The 17306-nt window shown below is 40.4% G+C and overlaps 1 protein-coding gene across 18 annotated transcripts in view; it reads left to right on the forward strand.

Annotated features, from left to right (window-relative positions):
• The window catches only part of PRRC2C (proline rich coiled-coil 2C), a 96123-nt gene that overhangs the window by 13907 nt on the left and 64910 nt on the right, over positions 1-17306 (forward strand). For 14 of the 18 annotated variants that reach the window (XM_082702621.1, XM_082702625.1, XM_082702622.1 and 11 more), the window contains exons 2-5: positions 11421-11582; positions 12609-12786; positions 14456-14565; positions 15656-15781. In XM_082702621.1, coding sequence (XP_082558747.1) covers positions 11471-11582; positions 12609-12786; positions 14456-14565; positions 15656-15781 — 526 coding nt within the window. In that variant the 5' untranslated portion in view covers positions 11421-11470. The remainder of the gene's footprint in view (positions 1-11420; positions 11583-12608; positions 12787-14455; positions 14566-15655; positions 15782-17306) is intronic. The other 4 variants (XM_082702631.1, XM_082702624.1, XM_082702634.1 and 1 more) reach the window with 3 other exon arrangements.

Genomic DNA, 17306 nt, shown 5'->3' on the forward strand with positions numbered 1-17306 from the left:
CATAATCTGAACCAAAGATAGATGCTTGACCAACTGAGCCACCCAGGTGCCCCAGCCTTTTTTTTTTTTTTTTTTTTTTTATAAAGATTTTATTTATTTGATGGAAAAGAGTATACAAGCAGGGGGGAGCGGCAGGTAGCCCGTGAGGCTCGATCCCTGGACCCTGGGATCATAACCTGAGCTGAAGCCAGACACTTAACTGACTGAGCCATCCATGCATCCCAAAAAAGCTTTTTAAAATTAAAAATGATACAGGTAGAGGATAGAGTTCCTTTGTTCTTCTGTGATTGTGCCAGTACATTTTTTGAAATCAGAATCTGACAAGTTGAAAAGAAATGCCCCTGTTGAGCTTATTGTTTCAAAGATTTTTAAATTACTACTTAGTAAATTACAGTATTTTGTCACTAATAGTAATTTACTATTAGTAAATTACACTATTTTGTCACTTAAGATATGGATCTGCAGAATGCAGCATACCTTTATTCAACAACTGAGGTTTTTTTTTTTTTAATTAATTTTCTTCATTGGCTCGTCATGGTATTTAGAATGAACTGGGCAGTACTCCTTAGCCTAACCTACTAGACTTTTGCCTACTCTCACTTCCCTTCCTGCCCATGACCTTTACACCTGAACACTTTTATCCCAGATCAGAATTGGGTTCCCCCCTCCCCCAGTGGTTCTCAGCTGTGGCTCTAGTTGCATACCTTGGGGATATGGAGGGCTCAATAAACCAAATAATTCAGTAAAGGAAATCAAATGGAATTTGCTTGATTTCCCAGTGCATAGGAAAATTAATGTTTCTGCTGTATTGTAGTGTATTAGTTGTGCAATAGCATGTTGTTGTTTTTAAAGATTTTATTTATTTATTTATTTGAGAGAAAGAGAGAAGGTCAGAGGGAGAAGCAGACTCCCTGTAGCACCCGCAGCTGGATGTGGGACTTGATCCCAGGACTCCAGGGTCATGACCTGAGCCAAAGGCAGTCGCTTAACCAATTTTGAGCCACCCAGGTGCCCAGCATTGTTTTTTAAAAACACTGTGTGTGTGTGTGTGTGTGTGTGTGTGTGTGTGTGTGTAATTAAAGATTTAATTATTTTATATATATATAGAAAGAGGGGCAGAAGTGGAGGGGGAGAGAGAATCTCAGGCAGATTCCATGTGAGGACAGAGCCCAACATGGGGCTTGATCCCAGGACCCTGAGATCATGACCTGAGCTGAAACTAAGAGTCGGATGCTCAACGACTGAGCACCCAGGTGCCCCTACAATGTGTGTGTCTTCATTAAAATTTACTTTATTGCCAAAAACTGCTAACCATCTTCTTAGCTTTCAGAGTTGTTATCTTTGTGCAGTGGAAGATTTTTGCCTCCATGTTGACAGCTACTGACTGAGCAGGATGGTGGTTGCTGAAGGTTAGGGTGGCTGTTGCAGTTTCTTCAAAGAAGACAGCAGTGAAATGTGCTCCATCAAGTGGCTCTTCTATCATGAACAATTTCCTTGTAGATTGTGACATTGTTTGATAGGATTTTGCCTTTCGGAGAACTTTTTTACAACTTGAGTCGGTCTTCTCAAACCCTGCCGCTGCTTGATCAGCTGTGCAGTATTCCAGATCCTTTGTGGCCCTTTCCACAGTCGTCAGTGTTTTCACCAGGAGTAGGTTCCTTCGCAAGAAGATGCTTTCTTTGCTCGTCCGCAAGGATCTGCTCGTTCATGACGGCAGCACGTCTCCTGCTCATGCTCTTGCTGCTTCCACCCTGTCTGCAGTTACTTCCTCCGCTGAGGTCTTGCTGTTTCCACCTCTTCCCATGAGGCTCTGATGGTCTTGCTGGTGTCTAGAGTAGTGAATACTTTCCAGAAGGTTTTCAGTTTGCTTTGCCTAGATCCGTCAGAGGAATCTACAGCTGCTGTAGCCTTAAGAAATAAAGGAGACTTGACAGGTCAAGGCCTCCTTGATCCATGGGCTGCAGAGTGCATGTTGGGCCAGCAGGGGTGGAAACAGCATCTCGTGCTGCTCCATCAAAGCTCTTGGAGCAGCGATGTTTTGAAAGGAGTCTTTTCCTGAGCAGTTGGTCTCAACAGTGGACTGAAAATACTAAGTAAGCAGGGCACCTGGCTGGCTCAATTGGTGGAGTGGTGGAGCATGTGACTCCTGGTCTTGGGGTTATGGGTTCGAGCCCCACAATGAGTGTAGAGATTACTTAAAAATCTTTAAAGAAAAAAAATTCAGGAATCCGAGTGTAAACAGATGTGTTGACATCCATTCTTTGTTGCCCTGTCTGGAAACCATCGGAATAGATTTAGCACAAGGCTTAAGGGCCTCAGGGTTTTTATGGTATGCGAGCTTTGGTTTTCATGTAAAGTTATCAGCTGCATCAGCCCCTAAGAAATGAGTCAGTCTGTCCTGGGAGTCCTGAAACCAGTCACTGACTTCTTCCTAGCTCGGAAAGCCCTAGGTTGACATGGAAGTCTGTTAGTGCAGCCTCCTTCAGAATTGTCCCAGCTTCTGCTTCAGCACTTGCTTCAGCTTGCACTTGCGTGTTATAAAGTTGGCTTTTCTCTCTCTTTTTTTAGATTTTATTTATCATTTATTTGACACAGAGAGAGAGAACACAAGATGGGGAATAGCAGGCAGAAGGAGAGGAATAAGCAGGCTCCCCACAGAGCAGGGAGAGCCCGATGTGGGATTTGATCCCAGTACCCCGGGATCATGATGACCTTTAGGCAGTAGCTTAACCAACTGAGCCTAAGTTGGTTAAGCTACCAACTTCTCTTTAGCCTCATTAACCAACCTCTGCCAGTTTCAGATTTTTCTTTCGTATCCTCACCTCTCAGCCTTCACAGAATTGAAGAGAATAAGGGGCCTCACTCAGGATGGGATATTGGCCTAAGGCAATGTGGCTTTTTGATCTTCTCTCTGATGCAGATCTCTCAAACTGGCTCTGTACTGGTGGTGAAGGTGTTTCACTTTCATTCCTGTGTTCAGGGAGTAGCACTTTTAATTTCCTTAAAGGAACTTTTCTTTTGAATTAACAACTTGGTTAACTTTGGTGCAAGGGGCCTAGCTTTTGGCCCATCCCTTTTTTACTGAACTTTGTCATTTCTAGATTCTGATCTAGAGATAAGAGAATTTTCCTTTCACTTGAACACTTACGGACCATTGTAGGGTTCGTAATTGGCCTGATTCCAGTATCGTTGTGTTTTGGGGAATAGCTGGTTATGGGCAGTCAGAACACAGCCACACTGATCAGTTAAGTTCACTGTCTTAGTTTGTGGGGCCCCAAAACAAAGACAAAGGTAACATCAGAGATCACTGATACATAGATCACCATAACAAATACAATGATAATGAAAAAGTGCAAAATATGAGAGTTAACCAAAATGTGATACAGACATGAAGTAAGTAAGTGGTGTGGGAAAAATAGTGCTGACTCCTGCTCATTTGATGCAGGGTTACCCCAACCTTTCATTTGTAAAAAAACACCATATCTGCAAAGTACAATAAAATGAGGTGTACCTGTACTTAAGGATTCCTGAGGAGCTTTTCAGAGAATACTTTCACCAAACACAGTCTGAGGAATTCTGATTTAATTGGTCTGGCACAGCAACTATAGTATTTTTTTTTTTTTTAAGATTTTATTTGTTTCACAGAGAGAGACAGCAAGAGAAGGAACACAAGCAGGGGGAGTTAGAGAAGGTGAAGCAGGCTTCCCGCTGAGCAGGGAGCCTGATGTGGGGCTCCATCCCAGGACCCTGAGATCATGACCAGAGCCAAGGCAGACGCTTAGCAACTGAGCCCCACAGCAGCCCCAGGGCTGTAATATATTTTTTTAAGATTTTTATTTATTATTTGACAGGTCACAAGTAGGCAAAGAGAGAGAGAGAGAGGGAGGGAGGAGGAAGCAAGCTCCCCGCTGAGCAGAGAGCCCGATGTGGGGCTTGATCCCAGGTACCCTGAGATCATGACCTGAGCCAAGGCAGAGGCTTTAACCCACTGAGCCACCCAGGCCCCCCCCCCCCCCCCCCCGGGCTGTAGTATTTTTAAGAACCAGGATAAGTCTACTGCCTGTGTTGAGAACCACTGGTTGAGTTTTCTTCCGTAATGTCCTCTTTTCAGAGAAATCTTCCTGACCTTTACCGCTGTATCCAGTCTCTTTCCCCTCTTTGTTATCTCTTTATTCAGTCGAATTTTTTATTCTTTTATTTTTATTTACTTACCGTTAGAACTTCCATGAAGGCAGCGTCTCCGTCTGTCTTTCCATGATACAGCGTAACATCTGAGACAGGGTTTGGCAGTTTATTAGTTCTCAGTACATCTGTTGTATCTTGTTGAGTGAGCATTTGTCACTGTAGCAGTAAGGAGGCAGTTTCAGACTTGTTTCTGTGTAACCTGTAGAGGATCGCTTTGTGAAGTCATATTTCAGAGAATTTACTAAATCCTCCAGCAGGCTTTACGAGGATACTGGTTTCATCATTTAAGGTTTTAGTATCCAAGGGCAAACGCATACAAGGGACATTATCCCTTGGAATCTTATGGATGCTAGTTAGGATCTTACGCCAGTTCTCAAAAGGAGGAGTTGTTTGCTTATTTGTAAGTACCTCGATGGTGTAAGGAGCATTAATGTCAGTTGTGTTACACTCGGTGCATAGTCACTTAACACACAGTAGTTATGTGCATGTTTTTGTTACTTTCTCCCATTTTTATTTGTTGCATATAGGGCAGATAAGTCAGATGAACCCACACTCATCAACTTTTTGTTTACCTATAGTCTTTGTTACTATTCTTGCATATTTTAGATATATGTGTTAAGCCACTGAGGGTAGATTTTTAAATTCTTTTTACTTAATCATATGCATTTTTTTAATCTTCTGGTCTTGAAACTAATTGTTTTTTCATTTCAAGTCATTACTCTTAAAAACATTTGCAATTTTTTCTTATTTTCTGTTACAAAACAGTGCACTTACTGTTTATATTTAGATATTGCAGTATGTATAACAAGGAAGGTCAGAGTTCCTTATAATCAGGAGTATAGCTACTGCTGTGATAATTTGTGATCTGTTTTTGTAGACTTTCATACTTGGCATGTATATTGTATTTTTTAATACTTAACATATATTATTTGTTTAAAAATCCTGTGTACTTTTTAACTTTGTTTTAAGCATCTTTTTGTACAAATCTCTGCTTGGGTGTTTTTGTTGTTGTTGTTTGTTTTTTTAATTTATTTGACAGAGAGAGATCACAAGTAGTTAGAGAGGCTGGCAGAGAGGGGGGTGGAGCAGGCTCCCTGCTGAGCAGAGAGCCTGATACAGGACTTGATCCCAGGACCCTGAGATGATGACCTGAGCCAAAGGCAGAGGCTTAACCCACTGAGCCACCCAGGCGCCCCTGCTTGTTTTTATAAGGATCTCAAACTAAACATGTCTGAGACAGAACTCTTGCCTCCCTTTCTCCCCCATCTTTCCTAAATCTGGTCTTCCCCACTTTAAGCTCAAGACCAAAATTGTTCTTACTTTCCTCTTTCCTGGCAGCCTCTACCTAGTCTCCATTTTTCAGCCACAGCTACATCATCTTGTGCCTAGGCTTTGTCATCTATGATGCCTTTTTTTTTTTTTTTAAGATTTTATTTATTTATTTGACAGAGGGAACACAAGCAGGGGAAGTAGGAGAAGCAGGCTTCACGTGGAGCCAGATGTGGGACTCGATCCCAGGACCCTGAGATCATGACCTGAGCCAAAGGCAGACAGACACTTGATGACTGAGCCACCCAGGCGTCCCTCTGTGATGTTTCCACATTCCACCTTTGGCCCCCTACAATCCATTCTCTACATTGTAGCCAGGTTGTTTTTTAAAAAACCAAAGTCAGGGGCACCTGGGTGGCTCAGTGGGTTAAGGCCTCTGCCTTCGGCTCAGGTCATGATCCCAGGATCCTGGGATCCAGCCCCGCATCGGGCTCTCTGCTCAGCAGGGAGCCTGCTTCCTCCTCTCTCTCTGCCTGCCTCTCTGCCTACTTGGGATCTGTCAGATAAATAAATAAAAATCTTAAAAAAAAAAAAAAAAGCCAAAGTTACATCTCTGTTCACAGCAAATGCTCTGAATCGCATTGCTTAAAGATAAAATTTAAAATTCTGATAGGCCCGTCATCCAGTCTTTACTTTCCCTTTCAACTCTCTCTTTCTTACTAACTCTGACTTGACCAGCCTTTATGTTTTTGAACACGAGAAGCGTGTCAGGACCTTAGGGCCTTTGCATTTGCTTTTCCTTCAGCCTTGAAGCTGACTTCTTCCCCATTAGATCCAAATCCGAAGCCTTTCTCTCAGAGAGGCCTTTAGTGATCAAATAATCGAAAATAATTACACTTACTTTCTTGTATTGTCCTGTTTAGTTTCATTCATTCCCTATGGAAATAGTCCTGTTTCCCTTGAGTCGCACACTAGAAAGACCCCTGAGAGCACATTCTAGTGTGCTGTCAAAGAATTTTTTATTCAACTCAAGGTTGCAAAGATTTTCTCCTTTGTTTTCTCTAGAAGTGTTATAATTTAGGTTCTTACATTTTGCTGTGCTCCTTTTTTAAAAATTTATTTATTTATTTTCAGCATAACAGTATTCATTATTTTTTCACCACACCCGTGCTCCATGCAATCCGTGGGCTCTCTAATACCTACCACCTGGTACCCCGACCTCCCACCCCATGTGCTCCTTTTTAATACAAAATTGAGGGGCCCCTGGGTGGCTCTGTGGGTTAAGCCTCTGCCTTCGGCTCAGGCCATGATCCCAGGGTCCTGGGATTGAGCCCCACATCGGGCTCTCTGCTTGGTAGGGAGCCTGCCTCCCTGCACCACCAACCCCCTGCCTGCCTCTCTGCCTACTTGTGATTTCTCTCTGTCAAATAAATAAATAAAATCTTTTTTTTGTAAGCATATGCATAAATTTTTACAAAGATTTTATTTATTTGTTTGACAGACAAAGTGAGAGAGGGAACATAAGCAGGGGGAGTGGGAGAGGGAGAAGCAGGTTTCCCACGATGCAGGGAGCCTGATATAAGACTCTATCACAGGACCCTGGGTTCATGACACTTAATGACTGAGCCACCCAGGGTTTCCCTGAGAGCATAAATTTATTCTCTATTCTAGGAGCCTGACAAATTGATTCTTTGTCCTTCTTTCTCACTATCTGGTGTATACAGCATTGTTTACCTCATTTGAGAAGAGTATGTACTGAGGGGCATATTTTATTTATTTTTAATCTCTACACCCAGTGTGGGGCTCAAACTCATGACCCCAAGATCAAGAGTCACATGCTCTACCAACTGAGCCAGCCAGAGGCCCTGTGAAAGGCATATTTTAGACAGTAGTTTTTATAGTGGGAAGAGAAACTTTTCACAGAATGTTTAACCTTAAAAAGAAGTACTCAAACATGAATTTTATAATGTATTTGCAGAAGCTTATTTTGACCTTATATAGAGTGTATTTTGTGGCTTTTAGGGTCAGTTGCTTGTTCTTTTTTTATATTTGGGAATTCCTTATAATTTATAGGAAACTCTATTTCTGGTTTTCTTTTTAGTAGAAAAATTAGGTTTGTGTATTAAAGTTCTATTTTATAATTCTAAGCTTTTTTTTTTTTTTTTTTGAAGATTTTATTTATTTGACAGAGAGAGAGATCATAAGTAGGCAGAGAGGCAGGCAGAGACAGAGGGGGAAGTAGGCTCCCCGCTGAGCAGAGAGCCCATTACAGGGCTCTATCCCAGGACCCTGAGGTCATGACTTGAGCCAAAGGCAGAAGCCCAACCCACTGAGCCACCCAGGCACCCCTATAATTCTAAGCTTTTAATGTTTTGTGATGGCTAGAATTGAATTAGATATTCTGTCACTCTGTGGTTAAATGGTGGAATGTTACATTGTTTTCCTTGTGTAAGCGTATGAACAAGCTAACCTATCTTGTAATTTTAATTTTGTTTGCTTATGAAACTGAACATATGGGGCACCTGGGTGGCTCAGGTCACGAAGCCTCTGCCTTCAGCTCAGGTCATGATCCCAGGGTCCTGGGATGGAGCCCAGGATCTGGCTCCCTGTTCAGTGGGGAGTCCACTTCTCTCTCTTCTTTGTGTGTGCTTTCTTGCTCTCTCTCTCTCTTTCTTAAATAAATCTTTAGGGGAAAAAAAGAAACTAAGTATATTTAATACATTTGCTAATTGGTACTATTTCTCTAATGAATTGTCTGTTTATAGCATTAATTTTATTGCTTCAGGTTCTTTTTCTTCAATTTGTTGAGTTCTTATATAATCACATTTTGCAAAATGTTAAGATACTTTCTCTGTTGACAGTTTTTTAAATTTTATTTTATTTTATTTATTTGAGGGAGAGACAGAGAGAGAGAGCATGAGAGGGGAGGTCAGAAGGAGAAGCAGACTGTCCGTGGAACTGGGAACCTGATGTGGGACTCGATCCCAGGACTCTGGGATCATGACCCTGACTGAAGGCAGTCGCTTAACCAACTGAGCCACTCAGGCGTCCCTCTGTTGACAGTTTTTAAACTGCCGTTTTCTTTTCATGCTGTGCAGGTATTTTGTAGGCTTATTTCTGAGAACCCTTAGTATGAAATAGACTCCTTTGTTCTAGGTAGAGTTGAAACTGTGCAAAACAAAGAAGAAACGTAAATAGACCGGGGGATATATTCTTCAGGAATACAGTTTTGGGCTGTATGTACCAATTTGGAATGGTCCATTGGTTGGTAAAGCCACCTTTAGGCATGAAGAGATCCCTGCAGAGAAGAGTGGAGAGTGAGAAAGGAAGCTCGGGAGGCAGGATGGGCCTTCAGTGGGATGGGAGGATAGAGCCATCCGCCTCACTGCTGTCATTTTGAAGACTGCTCCCATAGAATCCCCAGAGGATTTTTTTCAGAATAAGCATTGATCCACAGGCTCCAGCCCAGAACTTCAGATACTGGTATGTTTTGAATCCTGGGTGATTTCAGTGTGCGGCAACGATTAAGGCGTTGCTCAGACTGTATCTCCTTCTCAAAAATCAGTGGGTCCTTAAGTTCTGTATGTCTCAGCATCACCTGGGGACTTGCTGGGCCCCTGCTCAGAGTTCAATTCAGTAGGTCTGGGGTGGGGCCTGAGAATTTGCTTTTCTAGGAGTTTGTAGATGATGATTGAGAAGCACTGTAACAACAGCTACAGAAGGGAAACTTGAGAAAAATGGATGTAGGTGCAGGTGGGCTTGTAGGTTTGCCCCTAGGTTTCCGGAGTTTCTTACAATGTTGCTCTCTCTATGGTGTAAGGGTGTGAGGGTCTCCACTAAGTGTTGCATGGATCGTTGTGATGTTAAAAGAGGATTGAGGTGCTAAATTGCCATCAGATGAGGGTGAAAGAACAATTGACTTTTTCTTGATGTATCAGTTACTTTTAATAACTGAAGAGAGAGCTCCTTGAATCTCGATTTTGTCACCTAGTATATATGCGATGCTCTTTTTTGTCATTGTAAATGAATGTGTGTTTTTTTTCTCCATTTCTACTGGTTTTCGGTGAAAATAATGTCAGTGGGCTAGATTCTGGGAGTACAGCTTTCTTCATACTATCATCATCATTGGCATCTTTTGGATATAATTAATTGTATACATACGTTCTTCTGTGTACGGTAGTAGATAGTGAGCTGTTTATTTATTATGAAGTTCTTTTGGTTGCAGCTGAGTCCTTTTCACAGTTTATCTCAAAGGTTATTTATTGTAAATGTATACTGAAATGAGATAATGTGAAAAATCTTGATAAATTTTATGGAACTATACATGTAGTGTGGCAGTTGACCTGTGTATGAAATCACACCTCTATTGTAATGCTGATTCTGCAGTTTAACGTGTAAAATGGTAGATAAAATGACTTTTTTCTGATGGTGGAGTCTACATAGCCATTCCTTGACTTCAAATAGTTTCTGCGCGATAAGTCTGTCTATTCTTTCCTGTCTTTGACTCCTGTGCTTCAGTTCTTAGTGCTTTAGCTATTGATGTGGGGTGGGCTTTTTTTGTTGTTGTTGTTTTTTGTTTGTTTTTTGGGGTGGGGGGTAGAATTGGCCATCTTCTGCCCTACTTCCACCCTAACCACTCAAAAATAAATAAAACAAAAAATATAAAAAACTAAAAGGTTGATGTGTGTATACTTCATTAAATGTAAGGGAAATAGGGGCACCTGGGTGGCTCAGTGGGTTAAAGCCTCTTGCCTTCAGCTTAGGTCATGGTCCCAGGGTCCTGAAATCGGAGCCCCGCATCAGCCTCTCTGCTCAGCAGGGAGCCTGCTTCCTCCTCTCTCTCTGCCTACTTGTGATCTCTGTCAAATAAATGAATAAAATCTTAAAAAAAAAAAAGTAAGGGAAATAGTATGAGAGCTAATTTGTGTATTTTTCCCTCCAACGATGAAATTCTCTTTGTAAATGAATATTTTTTAAAATACTATTTTCTTAAAAGAACTTACCATATACACAGAGAATTGTTTTGATAAGTTGACACTATTTCTTGAACACCTAATCCATAGCCATGAAATAGAATATTGTTTTTAGGTTCCTTTGGTTTATGAGGAAGTGTTTTACTCTTTGCAGAACGCAGAGAAAATAGAATGTTTCTTTTTATTCTAAATTGTTAAATTACTACAGATCTGTTAGATACATACTGCCTGAACACAGGAATGATGTTAATTCTTCTATCATGTTTGCATTCCATATGCAGATATTGATTTATGTCTGTCACCTCAAGCCTATTAAATTGAATAATATTTGTTAAATAGACAGTCTCCATAGATGTACTGTATTTGATCTGTTCATTTCAGTATGGGTTAAAATTCTTTTTTTTAAGTAGGCTCCACAGGCAGTGTGGGGCTTTAACACACAGTTTTGAGCAGATCGAGAGTAGCATGCTTTACCAACTGTCCCAGCCAGGTGCCTCTGGATTAAACTTCTTAATTCTCTATGATACAGTTAAGCAGTTACAAACCATAAATGACTAATGTGTTTACTGAATGCAGGGCAGTTTAGTTTGATTTTGTTGTGTGTTCTTGGAATTTGACAGTATTAAACAGGTACGACATTTTATCGACGCCAGTTACTGAAGATGAATTTCATTCCTCAGTGTTTTGTTCTGTTTTGTTTTGTTTTCAGAAATTTGGGGGACATTTGAATTTACTGAGTTTTATTTTTTTTTTTTAAAGAATGTATTGATTTGAGAGAGAGCGAGAGCGCACATGCACGCAGGGGCAGGGGTAGGGAAGCAGACTCCCTGCTGAGCAGGGAGGGAGCCTGACGTGGAGCTCAGTCCCAGTCAGGACCTAAGCCAAAGGCAGACACTTAACCAACTGAGCCACCCAGGCTTTTTTAAGAAACTGAAAGTTTCTCAAAGTAAGCTGAAATTTTCCTCATTTTTCTTTCTTCTGTGTGTCTTAAAGGTTTGAAGGGGTGTGGCAGGAGGTTTTGGACTCGATGAGTTTCCACCGAAATGTCGGAGAAGTCAGGCCAGAGCACAAAAGCAAAGGATGGAAAAAAGTATGCAACACTCAGTTTATTTAATACTTACAAGGGTAAATCTTTAGAAACTCAGAAAACCACAGGTGAGTAAAGTCAAGTGGCATATATTTGTATGATTTTCTTCGTTTTGTTTTGTTTGTATGGTTGGTACTCTGGAGCTATTGCTGTTAGAAGCTAGGATGAACCCATGTTTATGCACCCCTTTGTACTTTGGGCTTTTTAGGTGTGTACTCATCTTTCAGGGGATGAATTAAATATCTTACAGTAGAAAATTTATTATTCCTTTTTTAAAGATTTTATGTGAGAGAGAGCGAGCTAGCCCAGGAGCATGAGTGGGGAGGGGCAGAGGAGAGGGAGAAGCAAGCTCCCTGCTGAGCACAGAGCCTGACGAGGGGCTCCATCTGGGGACTCCAGGATCCTAACCCGAGCCAAGGGCATATGCTTAACTGACTGAGCCACCCAGGGGCCCTGCAAATTTATGTTTTAAAATGTGTTTTTTTCCCATTTGTTGTCAGCAGAAAGTCAGTAGAACTGTGTGGCTCTGAATGGGAGACTTGGTCAATGAGATTGGGAGGCGTAGGAATATACAGTAGTGGGTATTTACCACCACTTCTAGTTAGAAGAGGGTGAGTCCTGGGATGTTTTGGTTTTTGATACCTTGAGCCCAGTATTTATAGTGAAAGGTGAACCCTGGACCAAGTATGTTATATTAGCAGTGTTCAGAATGTAGAGTTAGGATATTTATTCTCTAATAAAGATTTAGGAGTTAGGATATTTATTCTCTAATATACTAATATACTAATAAACTAAATTTTGAGTTTAAAACAGATTCTTTGAAAAGATTACAAAACCACTTATTGCCTGTGTTTTCCTATTCATAGTATATAGGATTCTTAGAATGTTTAAATCGTTTTTTCAGTAGCTTGATAGATTTCTGCATTGGATTAATGTTGCAGTTGTGTTGACTTAGTTTTAAAGTTCTTATTTTAAGATAAAAGGAAGTAATCGTTCCAGATTCCATTAACTCCTGTTGTCTTTCTGTATTGTCTTAAGAATAAATTAAGCAATAAAATAGATGTTCTAAGAAAGTTGATGTTATTGATCTTTAGTTGCAGCTCGACATGGATTACAGAGTCTTGGAAAAGTTGGGATTTCACGGCGTATGCCTCCACCTGCCAACCTCCCAAGTCTCAAAGCGGAAAACAAGGGCAATGACCCTAATGTGAACATTGTACCTAAAGATGGCACAGGATGGGCGTCCAGACAAGAGCAGCATGAAGAGGAAAAGTGAGTCAAAGTCCGCTAAAAAATGAAACTGTTTCTTTGTAGGGAATTTTATTTTTTAAGATTTGATTTTTAAGTAATCTCCACACCTGATGTGGAGCTCAAACCCACAACCCCGAGATCAAGAGTTGCACGTTCCAGTGAGCGAGCCAGCCAGGCCACCCCCGTAGGGAACTTCGGTTTGCGTTTGTTCTGTGTGTTAGATGTTGAACTATGTATGTTAGCTATCTCAGGCCATGTGAAGTCGTTTACGTAGTCACCTTTGATGAATTGTGTGTGTGTGTGAGTAGGTTTAGTGGCAGTATTTCCATGTGTCATGGTAGAACAGATAATGGAATTGCTAATCACAGCTCTTCTGACGGACTGTGTCAGGCTCCCCGGAACCCCTACCAAATGAGGCATTCACTTTCTAATGTAGTTAAGGGTTGATTCTATTAAATAATTTCCATGATGCTAAGAATTTGTCTGCCGGTTCACTGAAACTATATCTGATGCACATTGCAAGTACTCAGGTTAATTCTATTTAAATGAGTAAAGAGTTAGCAAGCAGGCCGCGAGAGAATTAATAAGGTCCCTCTTAGTCATTCAGCATATATTTAGCATTCTGTATTTCAGGGATTTTGCAAAGCTCTTAGTTTATTGGATGACCAACTGAAGCAGTGGTAATTTAGAAACATAATACAAGTGATTGGGTACTTGATGCTTTTTGCCTCTATCTGTTACCCAATTTCTGTACTCCTATTTGGGGAGCTTTATATAGTAAATTTGACTTCATTTGAATAAAACTTGTCGAAGACATTTTTCTCTGTTTCTTAGTTGTTGTAGAATTATTTTGTAGCAGTGAGCCAGTTACAGGTCTGAGTGTACCAGAAATACTTTGCCTCTCTTAAGTCTCTTAACTACTTACTATCTTTTTTCATTTTCAAGCGTTAACTCAATACAAAGATTGAATAAAACTGGAGATTCTTTTAAAACCCTTTTTACTCGGGCACCTGAGTGGCTCAGTTATTCAAGTGTCCAACTCTTGACTTCAGCTCAACTCATGACCTCAGGGTTGTGAGATCGAGCCCTGCATCGGGTTCTGTGATCGGGCTCTAGCCATGGAGCCTGCTTAAGATTCTCTCTGTCTCTCCACTCCCCTCCCCCTGCAAAAAAAAACCCCTTTTACCCACGGGGATGTATTGGGCAAATTGCTGTTACCACTTTGAATAACAGTAGTAAGTACAGTGGTGAACCTGTTCACTGCCAGGTGGAGAGTTTGCTTAGCCTTAGCCCTGGCCAATCCACCGGTCCAGACAGTATGTATGCCTATAATGTTATTTCTAATTATATATAAATGCTTACTCTATAAAATAGATTTTAGTGATTATACTCAGTAATGAGTGTTTCTTTTTTTCTTTTTTTACAAAATGACAAGTAAAGCTGTCTTCTCGGGGTTATTAAAAGGAAGAAATGGAAAAAAAATAAAAATAAAAGGAAGAAATGAAGGGGGATGAAAATAGCTACTCTTTATTTAAAGGAGTGTTGCAGAGGAAAAGCATTTGTGGGAGATGCAGCTATGAGTAAATGCGTAGCCAAAACAGTCTATTCACAAATTTACCTTAACTATAATATTTATTATTTTATTTGAACATACAATATCTGAAATAATGGGTTCATATTTTTTTTCAAGAGCACCAGAAGTTCCACCAGCACAACCAAAACCTGGGGTTGCAGCTCCCCCAGAAGTTGCACCTGCTCCCAAATCTTGGGCCAGTAACAAGCAAGGTGGGCAAGGAGATGGTAAGTGGACGTTAGCTGGGGAAACTGACTAGGTGTGATAGTTACTGAACAGCCGTGCAGGAGAGAAGGAGTGGATTTTGACGAGGACAGAGAACATTGTCAAGGATACACTCAGGTCCTAAAAAAGGGTTTTTCTTTGAACTCTTGGGGTAGTTAAGTTTCAGTGCCAAGACCCATGTATGAGCCAATGATAGGGATTTAAAAAGGAGTTTTATGATACCTTCTGTCCCACATTGTTTTTATCTTCATCCTACATGACCAGAAAAAACTTTGTATCTTCTATTCTTTGGGGCATAAAAGTACCCAGACATTGTGTAAATTGCTAGAAACCATATTTATCATCATCTGTGCTCCCTAACCTCTATTTCAGATACGTGCTACTCAGGATTTCCATGGTAGAGAAGAGCTAGACAGTAGCCGTAAGGCACGGTAGTTGTAGTCCTACTCCCTCAAGGAATGACGACTCCCCAGCAAAATTTAAGTTTCCCACTTGCAAGACAGGAAAAATCTATAAAACATTGTATTGAAAATCTAGGTCCTGTCTGCACCCTCAAGTTAATAAAATCAGATCTTTTAATTTATGAAAGGATATAAATAAATAGGCAAAGAGGTAGGTGGGTGAATGGGTGACAGTGTCCAGTCATAAATTTAGTGAAGGTGTTTTAGCTTCGTTGTGGTACTTGCAGTGTTGATTCCTATGTTTTTTCAGTAGTAATATTTGATTCTTAGAGTTATTAGCAAAGGAATTTGACTTTCTGAAAATGCAGAGTCTAATAAAATTTCACAGGAGTGAAATTCTCATTTTCCTTAATGAGTCCTGAACAGTGTCTGGCAGATTCCTTTCTTCGATTCTTATCTCCTCATGGCTGTTCATTAACTTCCCAAGGGATTTTAATTCTAAATATATTTTATGGATATAAACAGTGGAATAATTATATATATACGTGTGTGTGTGTATATATATATATATATATAATTATATAAAAAGTGAAATAATATATCGGAGAAACGCAGACACCTCTATCCTGGGAGGGTTTTTTCATTATCTTCAGCATAAAAGTTACATTTAATGTTTTAACAAAATCTGTAGGAATGCAGGTGAATAGTCATTTTCAGCAAGAATTTCCCAGCCTGCAGGCAGCTGGGGATCAGGAAAAAAAAGAAAAAGAAACCAGCGATGACAATTACGGACCTGGACCCAGTTTACGCCCACCAAGTAAGAATACTTTCTGTTTCATAAAAATAGTGAATGAGATTCTGTTTTTATTGTATTTTGTAATATAACCTGCCCAATATTATATGCATGACATACCTAGTTTGAAAAGAAAAGAGAGGCTGCTGACATTCCACTGTGGTTTTCACATACACAGCATTGGTGTAACTTAAGAACATATGGGAAATATACATCTCGATCCTCACACCCAACCCACTGAATTAGAAATTTGCATTTTAACAAGATGCCTGGGTGAGTTCTTTGCACATTAATACTGGTCATTTCTATAGTACTAAAATTTTGAACCAATCTCCGTAATATGCAAATATTTATTTGTAAATTGTATCCACATTTGCTTCTCTGTTAACATTCAGCCATCTTGTGCTTTCTGAACTCACAACAGAGACCCAAATAAATTTGGATAATGAGGAATACTTGTATTATGGACATAAAACTAAAAATAGAAATATAAAATCCTTGAGATTAAATGTCTTATTTATTAATTATATTAGTTTCCTTTTCGATATGAAAATATCTCAGGATCCTGTATACATGGGAGATTTCTCTTTTCAGTGATGGTTACAAATCTGTATTTCTTTTTTTTTTTTTAATTTTTTAAAGATTTTATTTGTTCATTTGAACGAGAGAGAGATCACAAGTAGGCAGACAGAGGGAAGCAGGTCCCTGCTCAGCAGAGAGCCAGATGTGGGGTTCGATCCCAGAACCCTGAAATCGTGACCTGAGCCGAACACAGAGAGTTAACCCACTGAGCCACCCAGGCACCCCAGAAATGCATATTTCTGATAACCTAATACATTTCATACTTTTTATGGCTCATTTCTTATCTGGTCTGGGTAAATCATCTTTTCTTATTTTTAGTTTTTATTGTTATGCAGTTGATGTATTTATATTAGAAATAGATTGTCAGCACTATTTTCTTTTCATTCATTTACATATTTATTTATTTTAATTTTAAGTAATTTCTACACCCAACATGGGCCCTGAACTTAAAACCCTGTGATCAGGAGTTCCTTGCTGTGTACCCACTGAGCCAGCCAGGCATCCCTCTACTGTTTTCTTGGTCAGTTGGTTTTCACCAGTTATCGGTTACTGCCTAACAAATTTGGTAGCTGAACTGACTTAATGATTTCACACAGTGTGCGAGGGTCAGGAATCTGGGAGCTGCTTCCTGGAGTTGTGGCTCGGGAGCTCTCTCAACAGCCTTGCAGTGTGTCATCTGATGCTGATTTGTCGGGGTTGCTGTTGCAGGTTTACTCACGGCAGCTCTTCTGTGTGTGGGCTGCCCGCAGTGTTGCTTCCCCAGATAAAGAGAGACTCAGGATGGAAGCCCAGTCCTTTGTAACTTAACCCTGTAGGAGGCATGTGATCACTGCTGCTATATTCTGTAGGTAACACAAACCAGTCTTGGTGCAGGGTGTGAAGACCAGGAGCTGGAAACCCCTTTTGGATCATCTTAGAGGCTGCCCGCTGAAGAGATGCCTTGTAAAATCATTTACCTGTTTCACTG

This window comes from Mustela nivalis (genome assembly GCF_964662115.1).
Source record: "Mustela nivalis genome assembly, chromosome: 16".
NCBI classification, from domain to species: Eukaryota; Metazoa; Chordata; class Mammalia; order Carnivora; family Mustelidae; genus Mustela; species Mustela nivalis.